General features: G+C 48.5%; 1 protein-coding gene across 2 annotated transcripts; it reads left to right on the top strand.

Moving 5' to 3' along the window:
* Positions 1-212: 212 nt before the first annotated feature.
* On the top strand, positions 213-17,739 carry ALG9 (ALG9 alpha-1,2-mannosyltransferase). Of its 2 annotated transcripts, XM_078873230.1 has the most exons (15): positions 213-450; positions 2,752-2,890; positions 4,159-4,293; positions 4,851-4,921; positions 5,265-5,353; positions 6,268-6,403; positions 6,992-7,079; positions 7,800-7,905; positions 8,180-8,302; positions 8,722-8,876; positions 9,601-9,730; positions 10,214-10,361; positions 11,197-11,329; positions 12,561-12,691; positions 14,262-17,739. In XM_078873230.1, the coding sequence occupies exons 1-15, from the start codon at positions 293-295 to the stop codon at positions 14,389-14,391; spliced, it is 1,872 nt and encodes a 623-aa protein (XP_078729356.1). In that variant the 5' UTR covers positions 213-292; the 3' UTR covers positions 14,392-17,739. The 2 variants fall into 2 exon arrangements, with proteins under 2 accessions (XP_078729356.1, XP_078729357.1); XM_078873231.1 differs by lacking the exon at positions 4,851-4,921 and having other exon boundaries at positions 348-450.
* The last annotated feature ends 1,723 nt before the right edge of the window (positions 17,740-19,462 follow it).

The raw sequence follows: 19,462 nt of genomic DNA, 5'->3' as shown, positions 1-19,462 counted from the left end.
CCCCCCGCCCGAGTTCGCTGGCCACCTAAGCGCGCGGGGGGCGGGGCGTGGGGCCCGGGGGCGGGGCGTGGGGCCCTGTGGGCGTGGCGTGGGGCCCTGTGGGCGGGGCGTGTGGCCCGGGGGCCTTGGGGACGGGGCGTGGGGCTCGGGGGGCGGGGCGTGGGGCCCTGTGGGCGGGGCGTGGGGTCCTGGGGGCGGGGCGTGGGGCTCGGAGGGCGGGGCCTGGGGGGGTCCTCTCTCTCTCTCGGTCGTTTGCTCGCGAGACGAGGAGGAGGAGGAAGCCTGCACATGGATGGCGTCCTCCCGGCAGAGGCGGCGCGGCGGCGCGGGCAGAGGGGACGGCGAGGGCGACGGGCAGCAGGGGCAGCAAGGGCAGCAGGGGCAGGGCCCACCTGCCGTCCGGAGCGGCACGGGCCCAGCGCAGACCCAAGAGAGCGGGCGGCCCGCGGAGTGAGTGTGGGCTCAGAAGCGGTGCGCGTGGAGTGGTGGGGATGGCAGTGTATGTGTGTTAGATTGCTTGGCGGTGTGTGAGCGTGTCAAATAGTGATTGTGCGTGTGAGAGAGGAAGTGTGTGGGGACGTGAGAGTGTGTGCGTGCATCAGAGAGTGTGTGCGCCTTGTCATCCGACACGTGGCGTCGGACGCGGGAGACGTGGTGCGAGTGATGTGGTGTGCGAGTGAGTGATGGGGTGAAGGAGTGTGAGTGATGTGGGAGTGTGAAGCGTGGTGTGAGACCATGGGGTGGTTGTGAGTGATGTGGTGTGAGAGTGAGTGATGTGGTGTGTGAGTGTGTGATGTGGTGTGAGCGTGATGTGGTGTGAGCGTGAGTGACATGGTCCATGTGAGAGCGAGTGATGTGGTGTGTGAGTGAGTGATGTGGTGTGAGAGTGATGTGGTGTGGTTGTGAGTGACATGGTCCATGTGAGAGTGAGTGATGTGGTGTGATAATGTGAGATGCGGTGTGAGAGTGAGTGATGTGGTGTGAGCGTGATGTGGTGTGGTTGTGAGTGACATGGTCCATGTGAGAGTGAGTGATGTGGTGTGTGAGTGATGTGGTGTGAGAGTGAGTGATGTGGTGTGAGAGTGAGTGATGTGGTTTGAGAGTGAGTGATGTGGTGTGGTTGTGAGTGACATGGTCCATGTGAGAGCGAGTGATGTGGTGTGAGAATGTGAGATGTGGTGTGAGTGAGTGATGTGGTGTGGTTGTGAGTGACATGGTCCGTGTGAGAGCGAGTGATGTGGTGTGAGAGTGAGTGATGTGGTGTGTGAGTGACTGTTGGAGGCCAATGCCCGTCTCTGGTTTCTGTTGTTGCGACACATCACAGAGGTGCAACTCATGTGCTCCACGTGGATTGTCTCGCCTCTAAATAACAATTGGCCACGCCATCATGTCCTTGACACATTTGCACCCATTGACTTGAGCTCTGCGAGACAAGCCCACATTGGCGGCCAAATGCGTCCAGAACAACCGCAGCGATCCAGAGAATTGCAGTTTTTTCTGTGCATTAATTATCAATGAGGAAGTCGGAGACCACCAACAACCAGGGCTGCACTGCACCGCAATGCGTGTTCCATTTTATTAAGTGATGGGTGAAGCTAAACGTGCAGCCCTGCATATTGCTTGCTCACACCGCTGTTGGCAGGCCCTCCACTATCGAGGGAGCTCGAATGAGATCATCTCGTGTTCTAGAGGGTATATTGGCCGAGACGGTCTCTTCCAAGCTCTCCTAGGGGGTGATTTTTCCTGCTCTTCCACGGTGGCTAGATGTCTCGGGAAGAGGAGGTGAGTACATTTCGATTTAAAGCTTTCGTGACTGCTGGGATTCATCTTCTTGGTTCTTTCGGTAAAGTCACGAAGAATGGAAATAATAAAATAAAACATAATAAAATAATTCTCACGACGTTTCGGCCACAACGCAAGCAGCCGTCCTCAGGTGAAGACCAGGTCTGTCGGGGAGACATTCAGACGCTGTCGTCCTCAGGTGAAGACCAGGTCTGTCGGGGAGACATTCAGACGCTGTCTCCCCGACAGACCTGGTCTTCACCTGAGGACGGCTGCTTGCGTTGTGGCCGAAACTTCGTGAGAATTATTTTATAATGTTTTATTTTATTATTTTATTATTTCCATTCTACGTGACTTTACCGAAAGAACCAAGAAGAGGAGGTGAGTAACTACATTCTACCCCACCAAACGTCACCTGCCGACCGACTAGGCTGCCGTTAAGCATGTTGAACTTCTTTCACACCATACGTCGCTAACCGTGCTAATCGGAGGTGGTATGGAGTCTAATTTGCATATCCCCTTCTCAATGGACTGCTGAAGAAAGGCATGTAGTGTCGGTCATGGGATTTTCTGACCATACTTCACCACGCTGGTCAGTGTGGGTTGAATTGAGTGACCCAGTCTCTCCCTCGATCAAACAGCGTTGCCTGCTGCTACTACCTATGCTGCTGATGTTGCCTGCTTTGTATAATCGAGGGAGAGAATGATCTGTCGTATGTATGTTGAACTTCTTTCACATTGTACGTAGCCAACTGAGCTAATCAGATGTGGTATTAGCACGGTTGGCTACATACGGTGCGAAAGAAGTTCAACATATATACATACAGAATGAGTTGTAAATTCAATTCCCGAAGAAGCTCACAGCCCGTGGAGCGAAACGTCGGACACTGTGCAGAACAAACCCTTGCTATGACCCAAACAACACTTAGGAGAGCAATAATCTGTCGTTTCCTTTGAATCTCTGCACAGTGCACCCAGCGCAGTAGGAGGACAGATATGGGCTCCAGAGGGGGCCACTGCCTTCAAGTTGCTCTTGTCTGCTCGCTTTTGCTCAGCGCTGCTCAGCAACATCTCTGACTGCGATGAGACCTTCAACTACTGGGAGCCTGTAAGTTTACGTGTCGTCGTTGTCGTCCCCACATTTTGTGTTCTACTCGGGAGTGGCCAGACTGGGTGCGTGGGTGTTGTGGTCGATTCAGATAAAACTAAATGTAAAAGAAATCCGTCCATTGTCCGATCCATTGCCGGATGAATGCCTTCTCCCGTGCGATGTCATTCATGAGGGTTGTTTGATCATACTTCACCGCACTCCGTGTAGGTTAGTGGAGGTAAGGTGGGGGAGGTCCAGGACCGGTTCGGATATCGCTCGCCACTGACGTTGACTGCGACCGGGAATTAAACTCACGTCGCCGGGTTTATAGCGCAGTGCGCTAACAATTGCTCCACCAGTCCATCTATACCTGCAATTACATCTGGACACATTTTCACATTTTTTACGGTCGGTGACCATAAGAGGCTGGGTATTTGTAATGAACACTTTCTTTGCGTGATACGGTGAACTGTCGGTATAATATTCCCGCTTTGTGCATTTTCCCACGTCTAACATGTTGTTTTTTTTAAGTCACAAAAAACATCCATAACAGAACAATGTGCGGTAAATGTTCTCCAATTGAGCATTGTCCCACACATAATATAGCAAAATGGCTGATTCCCCTGAAAACTATCAAGGGTTCACAATGTTGAATGGCTAAGAATTATCTAAATGTTTGACTGGTTAAGGAAGCTAGACTAGAGCAATGACGAAATGAAACCCACGGACTAAACTTCAACAGGTTGTTATCGACTATAGTAGGACTTTAATTATGGTTTTTTAATGCTGACTCTCAATAACCACTGGCCTAGCATCATTGGAGTAACGGTCGAGGGCAGCTGTCCTGGCAACCTCTGGCTCTGGAGCTGCATGCAGCTTTTTGGCTTCACCCTTGCGGACAGCCGTTTAAAAAAAAGTAAATCTTAAACATAATTTAACGTTAAGATAATTGATTAAATATGGCAGGGAATGGGTCGCTATGGAATGTCTTATTGACAACAAAATGTACAAACTGTATTGTTTAAAGAATAAGAGGGGAAAAACGAAATAGACGTAGTTTATTTCATCGCCTATTTTGTTTAGTTAAGTCAGTATTTGTTTGTCATCTGCTGTATACCCGCTGCTGTATTTGTGGGCGTGTAGAAGTTGCTCTACGTGTGATGCGGTTCTCGAACTATTTTGGTCAAAGACAAAAAAAAATGGCTCTTCTTCTTTTAAAAGGTTGCCGACCCCTGGTCTCGGGAGACGAAACCCAGCGAGTGTCTGTTGGGCCCCGTGCATTTCAGACGCACTACCTGCTGTACGGCACCGGGTTCCAGACGTGGGAGTACTCCCCCGAGTACGCCATCCGCTCGTATGCCTACCTCTGGCTGCTGGCCATCCCCGGCTGGTTCCACAGCCGGGTCCTGCAGGCCAACAAGGCAAGTTGACGCCGAGCGATCCGTTTCCACGTTGAGTCTTTCCTGTCGCGAATACGGGTGCTGGGCAGTTTCGCAATTTCGGTCGTACGTTTCAGACGTGCTACGGATGTGGGCGGCGATTGATCATGAGTATAATCACGAAGTGGTTTTTGCTTTTACTCTGGATTGGTACGCGATGTAAATGATTTGTATTTGTTTATTACTGCGTTGTAAAATTTCGATTTAAAGCCTTCGTGACTGCAGGGATTCATCTTCTTGGTTCTTTCGGTAAAGTCACATAGAATGGAAATAATAAAAAAAATGCGTTGTAAAATGTTTTGGATCGCTCTTCAATCAATTGGCACGGTTATTCACGTGGCAACTTTTATTATACAGTATGGCTGTGTCAGGTGCAGGAGGGTGTACGACACACTGGCATATTACTCACGAGATCTGAATCCGAAAATATATATTTGTAATCATATTGGTCGTGAAAACCTTGGTGTTAAATCTGTAATTAGAGTAAACTTTTTATTGTATTCGTCTTGTGCTTTGCTTATATTGTCCATGTGCTGCAGGTGATGGTGTTTTACTTCATGCGCTGTGTTTTGGCCTTCACCTGCTGCCTCTGCGAGTTGTACTTCTACAAGTGAGTTACGTTAACGCGCTACATGTACAGCCCTTTGGTCAATCCACTGCTAGATGAGGGTCTCTCAACGCCGTGAGTGTCATGAGGTTATCATTCGAGCTTCATGCCGTCGGCGTGTGCGGGTTGGTCAAGATCATAGACCTGGGAGCGTAAAAGTATGATGCAACAATGGGTTTTGTCGTACTTGCGTCTGCTGCCCTCCACGCGTCTCCGAACCCCCAAGCAATGTTGACGAATGGAGTGGAGTGTGTTTGGGTTGTACCAATTGTTGTCCTGCATGAGGAGCGGTAATGTAGCCAAGCAGCATTGAGGCTCTTACATCCAATGTGTCCGTCTCCTCTAGAGCTGTTTGCAAGAGGTTTGGCCTCCACGTGGCCCGGCTAATGCTGGCCTTCCTGGTGTTGAGTCCTGGCATGTTCCTCTCGGCTGCCGGTAAGGAGTTAACGACAGTCAATGCACAAGCCATCTTAAAACAAAGGTTTTCGTAGCCAATACAATGACTGATATTTGTTATAGGGGTAAGGTACGTAGTAGTTTCATGCCAAAATTCTTGACTTTAACCCTTCGCCACCGAACAAGATTTTCAGTGAGGTTTATTGGTCAGAATATCATCGATATATTGGCATGTATAAATAATATCCTTGCAAGTGTGACAATCATGTTGGTTATTGGAGTGTTGATGACAACAATTTTGGAATTTAAAAAATACCGATGTGACAATTATTCCCAAATTACTCATTTGGAATTATATGTTTAGCAATCATCGACCCTGAACTGCCAGACTAATGCCCCTGGTCACTCCTTGAAATGAAATGAGATCTTGGTATCTTGCTTTTCACATGGTTTAACAAAATAAACTTGAAACTTTATCCAAGTGCTGTCCAGGTATTTTATTTTTACATGTCATCATCAGCAATGATTGATCCACTGCTGGATGAAGGTACATTAAACCTGGGCTGTGGAGAACCCAACAATCTCCTTAGTACCTGCACAGGAGCTGATGTCACCATCTCTGCAGTGGACATATTTATGTTCAGTACAACCATGTGTATCCAACTGTCACATATTTGCTCAGTTAACCGCCCACATCCAGTGCAGTATTTGTGTATGATGGTGTAACTGGCAATTTCTACAGATATTCACAAATTCACAGCTTTTCACATGCAGAAATATATTCTTAATCTCGTGTGCAACTTCGTGCAGTACCCTATTTGCGCATGGTGTAATCGTCTCAAGGCGTTCACATATATCTGCGTACTATACCTCAAACTCCCGGCACTTCTGATATGCGTCGTCGTACTCGGTTCGTACACGAACATCTGTGTGTACGTTTTTCTCCTCTGTAGCATACCTGCCCAGCAGCTTCTGCATGTACACGACGCTGCTCGCCCTCTCGGGCTGGTACCTGGGCCACGACGGGGTCGCCGTCCTCTCCATCGCTGCCGGCGCCATCGTGGGATGGCCCTTCAGCGCGCTGCTCGGGCGAGTGCCACCCTCGTTCCCCCCCCTCCTCACCCCCCCTCCCCCACCGCCCCTCAACCGCTCCCTTGACTCTCGCCTTCCTGCGTTGGCGGCTTTCTCTGGTCAGAGCCGAGCCGGCTGGGTTTAATGTGGGGGCGGGGGAGCCTACGGCTCATGGGCCGCATGCAGCATGCAACTTCATTTCACACGGCCCGTGGCACACACAAGGCCTACCACTTAGAAGCGACTCCCAAATTGTAATTACCTGTCACTGAAAGTATCTTAGCCGCTGCACTAATCAGGTACTAGAGGGGAATATTTTTGACCAAATAACACGGTGTTTTTAGTTTTAGTGTGCTCAGTGACAGAAGTATCTGAGTTGCGTGTAAAAAATGTGTGCGGTGTTCTATTTGGTGTATTTCACTTAATATGATGAACTTCCTCGACTTGTCTTCTTCCTCTTGACATGCGTGTTATAGTAACTGACCCGGTGACCCGTGAGGCTATGGGCGATGTTGGTTGACCCTTGAACCATCCTAGCCAGAGATGATCGTGGAGTGTTGCTGGTCGACATTAACGTGACGGCTTCCTGCACTGTTTCCTTCACAGGATCCCCATTGCGGTCGACCTGCTGCTGAGGAAAGCGCACGTGAAGGACTTCCTTTGGTGGTGCTTGGTCGCTCTGCTCGTGTTTTTGGTAAGAGCAGGCCTGGCACGTGCTCACGAATGGCCAGCACAGGCGCAGCACTACCGCTCGGCTGTGTTGACAGGTTTAATCGTGACAGTGATAGGTTACCGAGTTGCTGATTCATTTAACTTATGCGTGAAATAACAGGCGAATTAAATACAACAGCGATGAAATATAACAATAGGCTTTACCCTTTCTAGCAATTAAACAGATGTTAAGATGTTCAAACACAAAATAGATACCTATTGCAAGGCATCAAGTCTGCATTTGCCACACATACTTATGGCAAAACATGTAAAGAAACATGCTCTGATAATATATGCATTGTCTTTGAAACTGATTATGGCCTTATCTCACCAGTGATATTAATGGCATATATTTGTATAAATAATATTCCACAATTTTATTCCGATTGGATACTTTGTCTCACGACGCCATCATATCATGAGACTAAGTATCCAATAAGATCTCCCACAGAGCAGCGCCGGTCCTCCTTGTTACGAGAACGGCCCGCAGAAGCGGGTGTCGCAGAGCTACCTTTGAGATCCCTTTAAGAGATCCCTAGTCCACACAGTAGGGGGCAGCACCTTCCACCCACCCTACATGCACTTAACAGCCACGGACAAGAGAGTGCATACAACGTGGGTAATGTAAATTAATAGATCCGATTGATATGTTCATCTCGATTGCACTAATCTCACGCCCGCTCCGTTTGGCTGGTGCCCACAGTTGCCCGTGGTGCTGGTGGACAGCTACTACTACGGCAAGCTGGTGTGCGCGCCGCTCAACATCATCCTCTACAACGTCTTCACACCGCACGGGCCAGATCTCTACGGTGAGCCTGCCCACCGGCAGCCGAGCTGTCGATGGCACAGGCGGTGCAACTGCACGGCGACCCACGCGGCCGTAGGGTAGATGGGGCCCAGGTGCCGGCATATAAAGAGGCAAACTAGATGGGGTACGGGGGGGCCCAGTTTGTTCCTTGCACCAAGATCCATGCTAACGCCGCTCTGCAACTACACCGGGCCACCTCCAGGGTACAAAATGATTGAAAACCTCTTGCCGTGTTGAAACGGCCTCGTGTCAACGGCGGTGTCTTGTGCCTTCAGGGACGGAGCCGTGGACCTTCTACTTTGTGAATGGCTTTCTCAACTTCAACATCGCGTTCCCGCTCGCCCTGCTCGCCCTGCCGCTGGCAATGCTCACCGAGTCTCTTCTCTCCAAGTACAACAGTAAGGCTCATTGTGGTCACAGTATGGTCACAGTGTGTGTGCTTGTGTGTTGGGGCGTCGAGTGTGATTGTGTGTTGGGGTGTCACGTGTTGGCATGTCATCATGTTTGATTGCTTGCTGTGGCGTCATGTGTGGTTGTGTGTTGGGGTGTCGCGTGTGATTGTGTGTTAAGGCGTGCCATGTGTGATTGTGAGTTGGGGTGTTGTATTTGGCTGCAATACATTTCCGCATGATAAGCGAATTTGTGACCAGGTCTCTCCTGAAAAAGAGTTATATAGCTCAGTGGGCCTTACCTGATAAAATAAAGAATAGTTTAGTTTTAAATAGTTTATTTTAGTTGTGTGTTGAGGCGTGCCGTGTGTGACGGTGAGTTGGGATGTCGTGATTGTGAGCTGGGGTGCCGTGTGCGATTGTCTCAGTCCAGCACCTGGGGCGGCCCTATTGGCTGTCGCTGTCTCCGTTCTACCTGTGGCTGCTCGTGTTCATCGCTCAGCCGCACAAGGAGGAGCGCTTCATGTTCCCTGTGTTCCCGCTCGTGTGCCTGCACGGCGCCGTTGCGCTCTCAGCGTTGCAGGTACCGCGTGCTCTCGGTTCGCGCTTCACGCCGTACGATTGGACGCTTGAAAGTCGACGTGTTTCTATTCCTATTTGTTGTGGCGTGGGGGGAGGGGTGGCGCAGCGGTGAGTGGCACCACCGCGTTTTGAACCCGGTGATTTGAGTTTCGATTGCCGACCACGGCTAATGTCAATGGCGATGATATCCGAACTGGTCTTGGGCCCTTCCCTTCACCAAACCGCATTGACCACTGTGGCCAAACAGCCACCAATGGGGTGTGGAGGCCTTCATCCAGCAGTGGACTGACAAAAGTTCTAAACATTTGTACACCGCCCTAACCCTCCCCATGCAGAATTTGGCGAGACCTAGGTTCGATTTCCTGCCACAGCTAATATCAATGGGTGACCTGTCGTCTGCATGCCGTAGGTTAACTCGTCCTTAAATCGGTATCCAGTGCAGTGTGTTAGCATCGGAACTGGGGAGACAATGGCAGTCAGGCATTACTGCTGGTTGCTCTTCCTGTGCCATGCCTGGCCTAAATCGGCGCTCGCTCCAAACATTGGCCCCAACAGTCTTCTTTTACACCGTACGTAGCCAGCCACACTAATTGGAGGTGCGGGGGAAGGACAACAAACGAAATACAAAAAGCAGTTCTAATATCGAAAGAAAGAGTGTTCCAGACGGCTGCATATACACTTTTAAAGGCTACACGGAGGATCTTTGTCTCTGTATGTGGGTGTAGAAGTGCTACCATTTTACGTTTTGGCGCTACCGTCTGGAGCACTACACTCACTCGTCGCAGTGGCTGGCACTGTGCGCACTCGCGATCTTCTCTGTGCTCTCAGCCTCGCGGACGCTCGCTCAGTTCAAAGGCAAGTTGACTCTCACATGCACACTCAGGGACTCATGGCCCCGGCTGTTTTACTGCGTGGAGAGCATTGACGATTAAGCACTTCTTACACTTTATGAAAATCAAAAGAAACTCTTTGGACAGATAATTGCTTGCAGGCTGGAAACAAGAAGTCATAATAACATCACACGAAGGATGATTTTGAGACTGCAAAAGGGACAATTGTGAACAGAGGATCAATCTGGCCATCATGCTTTGGATGTCACGTGAGACGCAAGGCATGATTGGAAGACTGACAGAAGCGACTGGAGTGCATGTTAATGTGTGGCTTACCAAAGCTATTTGAAAGTCCTCTTCTGCCCTCATTAATGAAGAGATTCCACACTCCTACTACGCTACAAGAATAACTTTGGCACAGCCTCGGTGGCAACGAAACACCGGTTGAGTTAGAGAACGTCCTTGATGGTTGTTTTATCCGTTTGGTTTTCCCCGCGTGGTCGCGTAGGGTACCACGCCCCTCTGGACCTGTTTACCGAGTTCCACCGCGTGGCGGCCGACCCCAGCATCCACACGCTGGCTGAGGGGAAAACGGTGAACGTGTGCATCGGCAAGGAGTGGCACAGATTCCCCACGCACTTCCTGCTCCCTGAAACGTAAGGGGGAGGGGGCGTGTCTGGAGCAATGTCACGCAACGGGAATGAGAGTCAGATGATAGGCAGGCAGAAGGTTTTGTTTTTGGTAAATGAGGAGGTCTTCAGTTTTGGTGAGGTTCGTTTGGAGAAAGTCTGAGCCAGCCCGAGACGGGATTGTGGCAAGGCCGCATGTAAGAGTGTACGGTGCCGTTTTTAAACTTGTGTTGTGTATCTTCTTGGTTCATTCGGTAAAGTCACGTAGAATGGAAATAATAAAAGAATAAGATGTTTTATTTTTATTATTTTATTATTTCCATTCTACGTGACTTTACCGAAAGAACCAAGAAGATGAATCCCTGCAGTCACGAAAGCTTTAAATCGAAATTGTGTTGTGTAATTTGATGAATTCTCACTTTCTGTGGCTGTTTGCTTCGTGATCAGTGTAGAAACCGCTGAATCACTCTGCACCAAATCAGTGGCTCACCTCCAACACCTGCCTAATGCTTTGGGGTATAATGATTCTTCGAGTCATCAATTGCATGGTGTATGTAAGAATCAGTTATTTTATGTTTTGTATATGCTGTGAGTAATTAGTCAACTTGATCCCTGCAGGCACAAGAGGTGCTACAGTTCCCCCACGTAAAAAAAGAAATGTCATTTACTCTTGACTTAAATCGCACCGACAAAATAGGAACGGATCATCCAGTCACAAGGAGGAATCGTTGAGCAGCATTATCATCGTCGTCGCTGTCTTTAAGGCTAAAAGCGTTCTTCTACAGTCGCCAACGTTGCGTGCTGTGGTCGCTCAACGCCGTTCGTGCCACCGCTGCCAATCGCCCTCTGTGGTCCTGAGCAGAAACTGGAAGCTGCAGTTCATCGCGTCGGAGTTCCGGGGGCAGCTGCCCAAGCCGTACCCGTCAGGAGACGACGCCACGCGGATCGTCCCCTCCCACATGAATGACCAGAACCGCGAGGAGGAGTCGCGATACGTGCGTACCGCGGCAGCGCGTGTGCGCAGCCCCTGTTTACTGCACCTCCGGTTAACACGGTTGGCTACATGCTGTGCGAAAGAAGTTCAACGTACATATAGCACGTTTAGTTCCGTACGCTGCAAAAGAAGTTCAGCATACACACAAAGTGAAATTTCTGCTCGTGGTCGTCAGCGCATGATCACGGCAACCCTGTGACCCAATCTCACTGAATGTGGAATGTGACCCCAATCCCCGCCGGCAGCTAAGTGGGGGATGAGCTTGGTCAGTGCTTAGATGGGCGTTTGTTTGTATGTATGGTGAACTTCTTTCGCAGCGTACGTAGCCAACCGTGCTAATCGAAAGTGCGTGCCAGGTGTTGTAGGCGGTCATGCGTGTGAGGGGATAACACTGGATGGGTGACCTCCTCCCCTTTGGGAGTTGCCCTTGAACAAGTGCTTGCTCGCTCAATGGATCTTCCCCCAGGATACTGTACAATAACATTGGTGTTGTAGGCTGCAGCTACTGGGCTATTCTGTGGACAGCAGAGGTCAGTGAAGCAAAGTCCATTGGACTGTACTTCCATGCTCTTAGGTTTTTTCGGTAAAGTCACGTAGGTAAAAAATATAATTTTAAAATTACTAAAAGTAATAATAGAAATAAAATAATAAATCACGACGTTTCTTAGGCAACACAAGTCTCCGTCATCAGGTGGGACCGTCACAGCCAGATTTGCTGTATCCCTCGATTACTTTTAGTTATTTTATTTTTTACCTACTTTACTTTACCGAAAAAACCTAAGAGTATGAATCCTTGCAGTCACGAAAGCTTCAAATCTAGAATTGTACTTCCATGCTCCCACTTCTATGTTGCCGGCTTTAAACCTTCTTGCCAGCGTGGTTACGTGTGGTCAAATGAGAACCCCCACATTCGGAGGCCTTCATCCAGCAGTGGATTGTACAATCCGGTTCACGGCTGTCAATGTTTTTTTATTTTACACAGAGTTTTGAAACAATCATGACCGGCGCGGCGTAGCTAGCGGGTGTGCAGGCGGTGCACCTGTGCCGAGGCTTGTGGGCCAAAGGGTCCCGGGCTACGAAGAGAAGGGAAAAGTTGGGTCAGGCGGCTGGGCCCCCCTCCACCCACCCCATTTTGTTCCTTGCACGAGTTCCCGTGCCACTGGAGACCCCGGTCGCAACGCCGACTGCCTCAGCATGCTTGTGGTCCAATGGTCCTGGCGGCGTGCGCGCAGGTCGACGTGAAGCAGTGCCACTACCTGGTGGACCTGGACAGGGAGGTGGAGACGGAGCGCGAGCCCCGCTACGCCGCCAGGACGGACGAGTGGAGCGTTGTCGCGTACAGGTCCTTCCTCGATGCGGCCAGGTGCGTACGGCGTCCGTCCATCTGTAGCAGGAAGGGGGGGCCGCTATAACTCTACGAACAAAAACTTGAGTTTAAAGTTGCATTGATTATTAGGGAATCACCCTGGAGAAAACTGGATCAATCGATGAAAGGGAGCTACCGAAAAATTGGAGACACAAATCAAAGGAAAAAAATATTTGCCCTGATAGCTACCCATTGGTTTAAGGCTAAGCAGAAAGCGTGCACAATAGACTGAACAGACCCAGATGGAAAGATAAGTGCATGTGTTGTCCACTGTTGAGGCATGCAGTGTGTGAGGTCTCTACAGGAGAAGAGCACCCACTAAGGCTAGTGCTTGAAACCCTCCCACCAATAACGACTACGTCTTCAAGATCTGGAACTGGATTTGTCAGTCCCATGTGATAGCCGAAACTGTCATCCGTTGCAGCGATGGGAGAATGCAGACGATGAAATGCTTGAGCACTTTGGAAAACGATACATAATCCACCTAATTCGTAAAAAGCAAGAATACGTGGAGCCACTGGAGGAATCTACTATTTCACTCTAAAGAAATGCAACGGGTATTTAAGTAGGGGAAATTTAGCGCATTGAATGGAGTAGCTGCAGCCGAGATGGTAGGACACGAGCCGGCTTCGTTTAACATGTGAAGGACATGGATTCCGATCTCTGGCTCATAATTTTTTTTTTCCATCCACCCCAAGGTAACTTAATGGGGAGTACTTCATCCAGCAGTGTGTTAAAAAAGGGTTGTAAACTATGTATTATTACCATTGGAACCTCATTTGCCAGTAAAAAATATAATTGTTTTTTTACCCTTCTATCTGGCAACAAAACTGACACCTTTTTTACAAGGAGTCATGTTTACATAGACCACAATACCTGCAGTCATAATGCAAACAAAAAACCCATGTGAGACTAGGCTCTAAGGAAAGCTGTCTCGGGTGTGGACCAATCAACTTCAAGGACAGTGCACATTATCAGTTATGTTTTTTGTTTGCATTATGACTGCAGGTATTGTGGTCTATGTAAACATGACTCCTTGTAAAAAAGGTGTCAGTTTTGTTGCCAGATAGAAGGGTAAAAAACCAATTATCATGTATTATTATTTAATTCTCTTTACTGTACTAATATTGCCACTGCATTTTCCAAAAATAGAAACATAGGTTTAGATTATTTGGCCACTATAAATTTCCACATGATAAGCCACTACGTTGAGCTATTATTTGTGGCCAGGTCGCTTCTGAAAAGAAGCTGACAGCTCAGTGGGCCTTCCCTGGTCAAAAGATTTAAAAAATTTGCTTAAATAGGCCTTACCTGGTAAAATAAAAAAATTGTTTCTTTAAATGTTGTTAGTGATTTGCTTCCCTTTCCTTTAATTTGCACTCCTATCATGTTTTTAGTCTTGTTGTAACTTTATTACCCGTCCCTATTGGACATCTGTGAAAAAGGGCTTCATAGCTCATCGGATTCCTCCATTATAAATAAAAGATTGATTTTGGTGCTAGTGCGAGACTCACTTCCGTTCTCTCTCCATCTCTCTCTGTGTCTCTCGGTGGCTCAACATGCGCAGCTCGTCCAAGCTGTTGCGCGCCTTCTACGTTCCGTTCCTGTCGTCTCAGCACGTTGTCTACCGAAACTACACCATCCTGAAGACGCGCAGAACCGGGCCCGGCAGGAAGAAGCGCACGAGGTTTCCGTGACGGTGTGCCGAAGCGAACTGCACACTTTCTCGAGCCGCGTGTTGACGATGCGTTTTCCGGTTGCGCCGCGCTCTGGTGTGATAGCCGGGGGCTTCTTCAGGAACTGAATTAATTTCCTTAATTGAATTGAGATCAGTTTAAAACTACTATTTAAGCTATTTTTTTTTTATTATTTTGACCAGGGAAGGCCCACTGAGCTATATAGCTCTTTTTCCTAAACGACCTGGCCACAAATTATAGCTCAATGAAGTGGCCTCATGTTTATTCTGAATGTGAAGGGAAAAACCAGAATACCCGGAGAAAATTCACATGAGCACGGAGAGAACACGTAAACTCCGAATATACAGTCGTCAGGGTCAGGATCGAACCCACGAACTCCTGAATATCAGGTGAGGTATTTAACATCTCACCACCATGGTGCTGCAGAAGGTACCAGCCATATAAAGCAAAACTTCGGTACGTTGGAACTGAATTTAGGAACCGAACTGAACGCAGTTCCCGAACCTTCCCAGTGCACGGAGAAAAACGTCGGTACGTCGGGAACTGAATTCAGCAACCGCTTTGAATTGAATTCAGGAACTGTCAGTGAGTTCTTTGAGAAGCTCCCCAGCACACGGAGCGAAACGTCGGACTACGTAACCGTGCGGCACGCAGCAAGACCCAAACGCACTGTCGGAGAGAGCCGTGCAAGCGCGACCCCGCGAAAAACTCGGGAGTGTTGTGCCGCTTTGCAGCGAGCGTTCGTTACGAGGGGTAGAAAAACGGTTCGATCGTCGATGGCCTTTTTATTCAGGTATTCTCGCACGCGTGCGCAACGCGTATTCACGCGTGTTCAATGACGATTTTCCAAAAATAAATAAACACAACGCATTTAATTATCGCCCGCAGGTCTTCAGGGTGTGGGTGTTGGTGGCGTGGGGGGAAAAAGCATTGCGTTAATGAACATTGGGATCCACTTGTCACTTGTGTTTGTCCAAGCTGTGTATTTCCTCGGTTAGTGTTAATTTTCTTGGCCCAGATAACATAAGAAAAAGGTTATTTGACTGATAAGTACAATGTTTATACGTGTAGTAGATGATGGATATAAGCACACCCCATGGGAGCAAGGCCAGCTGTCCTTGTATCAGAAGGCATGAACCAGTATCAGAAGTTGCCCTTTGACTTGCGCTCCCACCAGTGTAATGTATTTGACCAGGGAAGGCCCGCTGAGCTATATAGCTATTTTTCAGAAGCGACCTGACCACAAATGATAGCTAAACGAAGTAGCTTATCATGGTGGAATTTATCGCAGGCAAATACTCGAAACGCACGTTTCAAACTCCAAATATACAGTAGGTGTCAGGGTCGGGCTCAAACCCAAGACATCCTGTATACCAGGCGAGGTAGTTAACATCTCGCCACCCCGGCTCCCTGTTTCTTATATCAGAACTGTGCTTATAGTAAGGTGTGCTTATATTCATCCAGCGTCTACTGTGCTTCGAGTACAAGGGGTGATGAAGTCCATGGCCTCACGCCAGAGGGGTGGTGATACGACGGAGTGAATGTTTAGACATAGTTACTTTTAAGGATAATTACCAGGATGTCAAGTTAATTTATTGATTGAAAAATGGGGAAACCTGAGCTGATGGTGGCAAAAAAATGACTGCAACAAGAGAATACCACCATGTGGTTGGTAAATTAAAATAAGTTGAGTACATTCCCCCCTACGTCCGGCAGACATCGTTGTTTCTGCCAAAGTCGGGCATCACGTTACGCGAGGTCATGTAAGTTAACCGGATGCGACATCTCTAACACCGTGCAGGCAGGTGTAGCTTTGGCTTCTGTGAAGACTACCAGAGAGCCTCATTGAAGTACATTACATGTTCAAATATCCGACCATCGCATAAACTCTTGACCGATTAAATCACCCACGTCTAGTGCAGTATTTTGCATGGTGCAACTGCCATTATCCATAGATGCACAGATATGCGAGCTTTTTCACATATCTGCCTATTCCTCAGTCCCAAGCGAGGTGGATATGCAACATTGTACTGTTCCGCTAAGTCGACCTGCTAAGGTCGCAAAGGATTACGTGATACATTTGTAATTGCGCGTAGCAAAAGCGGTGAGTGTAGTTCTTTGGATAAAGCTGTATTCGACTGTACAAGTGCATTCCTCTGTTATTCCACTGCTGGATGAGTGTCTCCCTTCGCCTTGTGTCATGGGGGGTATTCAATCACACTTTACCACGCTGGCCAGTGCGGGTCGATGGACGTGGGGAGCATAGTTGTGGGAGCATAGCACAGTACAATACCGGATTTTGCTGTACTACCCTCTACTGCTGCCCACCACCAGCCCACAGCACCTGTTGTGCATGACAATCACCTATCCAAGCATTATCCAGGCTGAAACCTGTGTAGCTTTTGAGATCTCACCGGATCGGGCGCATTCCGAGTGATTTGGTGAGTGGCTGTACTTTAATATTCCATGGACTTGAATGATGATGATGCACAACTCTGTTATTTTACTTGTAACTGAAGCTTTATGATGACCAAACCCTCGGGACCAGTGAGCTCACGGTTTGTGGATATGGACTTAAAAGGCTGGTGCATTAACATCTGCTGTGTAGTCATTGTTGAGAAAGCCTAAATCCTGATGGTCAGCTGTTATATCTGTGTATATACGTAACACTTGTTGAGCACAGGCTCAAAGGCCCGAAACGCTTAAGTGGCCAGCAACGAACAGCATTGTTGAAGTTGCGATCGACAAGTTTAAATTTGTTTCTTGCACCGAGAAAAGTTATATGAGCTGGGGAGAAGAGATGATGGGAGAGAATTCTAAATAACCAGGAGAGATCAATGTTGTGACCTGCAGTGTGGTGGCGGTTGAACAGCACGGTGGATGAGATGAAACGGTCCGGTAGTCCTCAACGTGGGTGGAGGATTCGATGTTTTAGGGAACAGTAACCATCGTACCGTAGTAGTCGCCGCCGCGATAGAAGATTATTCAGGAGGTGACTCGGAGTGAATCGAATAAGCGCTGGATCATCACTCAATCCGACTGTGTTGGAAGATGTTGGGACGGACCGGTCGCATCATCAGTGCCCGAGTGTGTCCCCAAGTTTTTCCCTGGTGTTCGTCCGCACGCTCTCTGTTACCAAGGTAACGCCGATGATATACATTGTAGCCGTGTTTTGTTTTCCCCGAATTTTTTACCATGTTGGAATTTAAATTGCTTGGAGATATTTAAGCAGATTGGTGTCGATAGCTTACCCTATGGGTCAAACGTGGAAGTGATTCAATGTTGCAACATTTAAAGCGAAATAAACTGCAATCAATTAAAATAGTACAGTTTCAGGTTGTTTTTTCTTTCGAGACCATGGTCTCTGTGTCCAGGCGTTGTTTGGATAAATGGGGAGATAACATGTTATTAAAACAAAAATAGTTTGATATATATTTGTTTCATTCGTTTTGCTATTGTTATAATGGTGACCCAGGTCACTATTGCAAATGAGACTATCCCGGTCTCTTAAATTCTCACCTGTGGTTACAGAAAATAAACTTGAACTGGATCTTTAGTACAATACCTTACTCCTGTGCAATTACTGTGGCAATGCCCTGTAAAGGAACGTACCCAGGACCAGTTGAGACATCACCCGTCACGGATGTTAGTCGTGGCCGGGAATGAAACTGATGTTGCTGGGTTCAAAGCACAGTGAGATAACCACGGCACCAACCCAGAAGAAACTTCACACGACGACGGGGAGAGAGAGACACCGCAAACTCTAAATAAACAGGCGTCAAGTTAAGATCGAACCCACGACCTCCTGTAAACCAGGCGAGGTAGTTCACATATCCTAGCCACCGTGAAGATGATGAGAGAGAGACACGCAAACTCCAAATATACAGCAGCAGGCGTCAAGGTCAGGATCGAACCCACAACCTGTATACCAGGCGAGGTAGTTAACATCTCTTCGCCACCGTGATGATGATCTGAGAGACACGCAAACTCCAAATATAAAGCAGGCGTCAGTGTTGGGATCGAACCCACGACCTCCTCCTGTACACCAGGCGAGGTAGTTAACATCTCGCCACCGTGATGATGATCTGAGAGACACGCACACTCCATATACAGCCGGCGTTCGTGTTGGGATCGAACCCACAACCTCCTGTACACCAGGTGAGGTAGTTAACATCTCCTAGCCACCGTGATGATGACAGAGAGACACGCAAACTGCAAATATACAGCAGCAGGCGTCAGCGTCGGGATCGAACCCACGACCTCCTCCTGTAGCCCAGGCGAGGTAGTTTACAACATATCGCCACCGTGATGATGATGATGAGAGACACGCAAACTCAAAATATACAGCAGCAGGAGTCAGTGTTGAGATCGAACCCACGACCTCCTATATCCCAGGCGAGGTAGTTAACATCTCCTAGCCACCGTGGTGATGATGATAGAGAGATACACGCAAACTCAAAATATACAGCAGCAGGAGTCAGTGTTGAGATCGAACCCACGACCTCCTATATCCCAGGCGAGGTAGTTGACATCTCCTCGCCACCGTGATGATGATGATGAGAAACACGCAAACTCCAAATATACAGCAGCAGGAGTCAGTGTTGAGATCGAACCCATGACCTCCTATAGTCTAGGCGAGGTAGTTGACATCTCCTCGCCACCCTGATGATGATCTGAGAGAGACACGCAAACTCCAAATATACAGCAGCAGGAGTCAGTGTTGAGATCGAACCCACGACCTCCTATAGTCTAGGCGAGGTAGTTGACATCTCCTCGCCACCGTGATGATGAGAAACACGCAAACTCCAAATATACAGCAGCAGGAGTCAGTGTTGGGATCGAACCCACGACCTCCTGTAGCCCAGCCCGAGGTAGTTAACATCTCCTCGCCACCGTGATGATAGAGAGAGAGACACGCAAACTCCAAATATACAGCAGCAGGAGCCAGTGTTGAGATCGAACCCACGACCTCCTGCATACCAGGCGAGGTAGTTAACATCTCCTAGCCACCGTGATGATGATAGAGAGAGAGACACGCAAACTGCAAATATACAGCAGCAGGAGCCAGTGT

Source organism: Lampetra fluviatilis, chromosome 36, assembly GCF_964198595.1.
Source record: "Lampetra fluviatilis chromosome 36, kcLamFluv1.1, whole genome shotgun sequence".
Taxonomy (NCBI): domain Eukaryota; kingdom Metazoa; phylum Chordata; class Hyperoartia; order Petromyzontiformes; family Petromyzontidae; genus Lampetra; species Lampetra fluviatilis.
The sequence above is the reverse complement of the archived record's forward strand: the minus strand, read 5'-3'. Positions and strand labels throughout refer to the sequence as shown.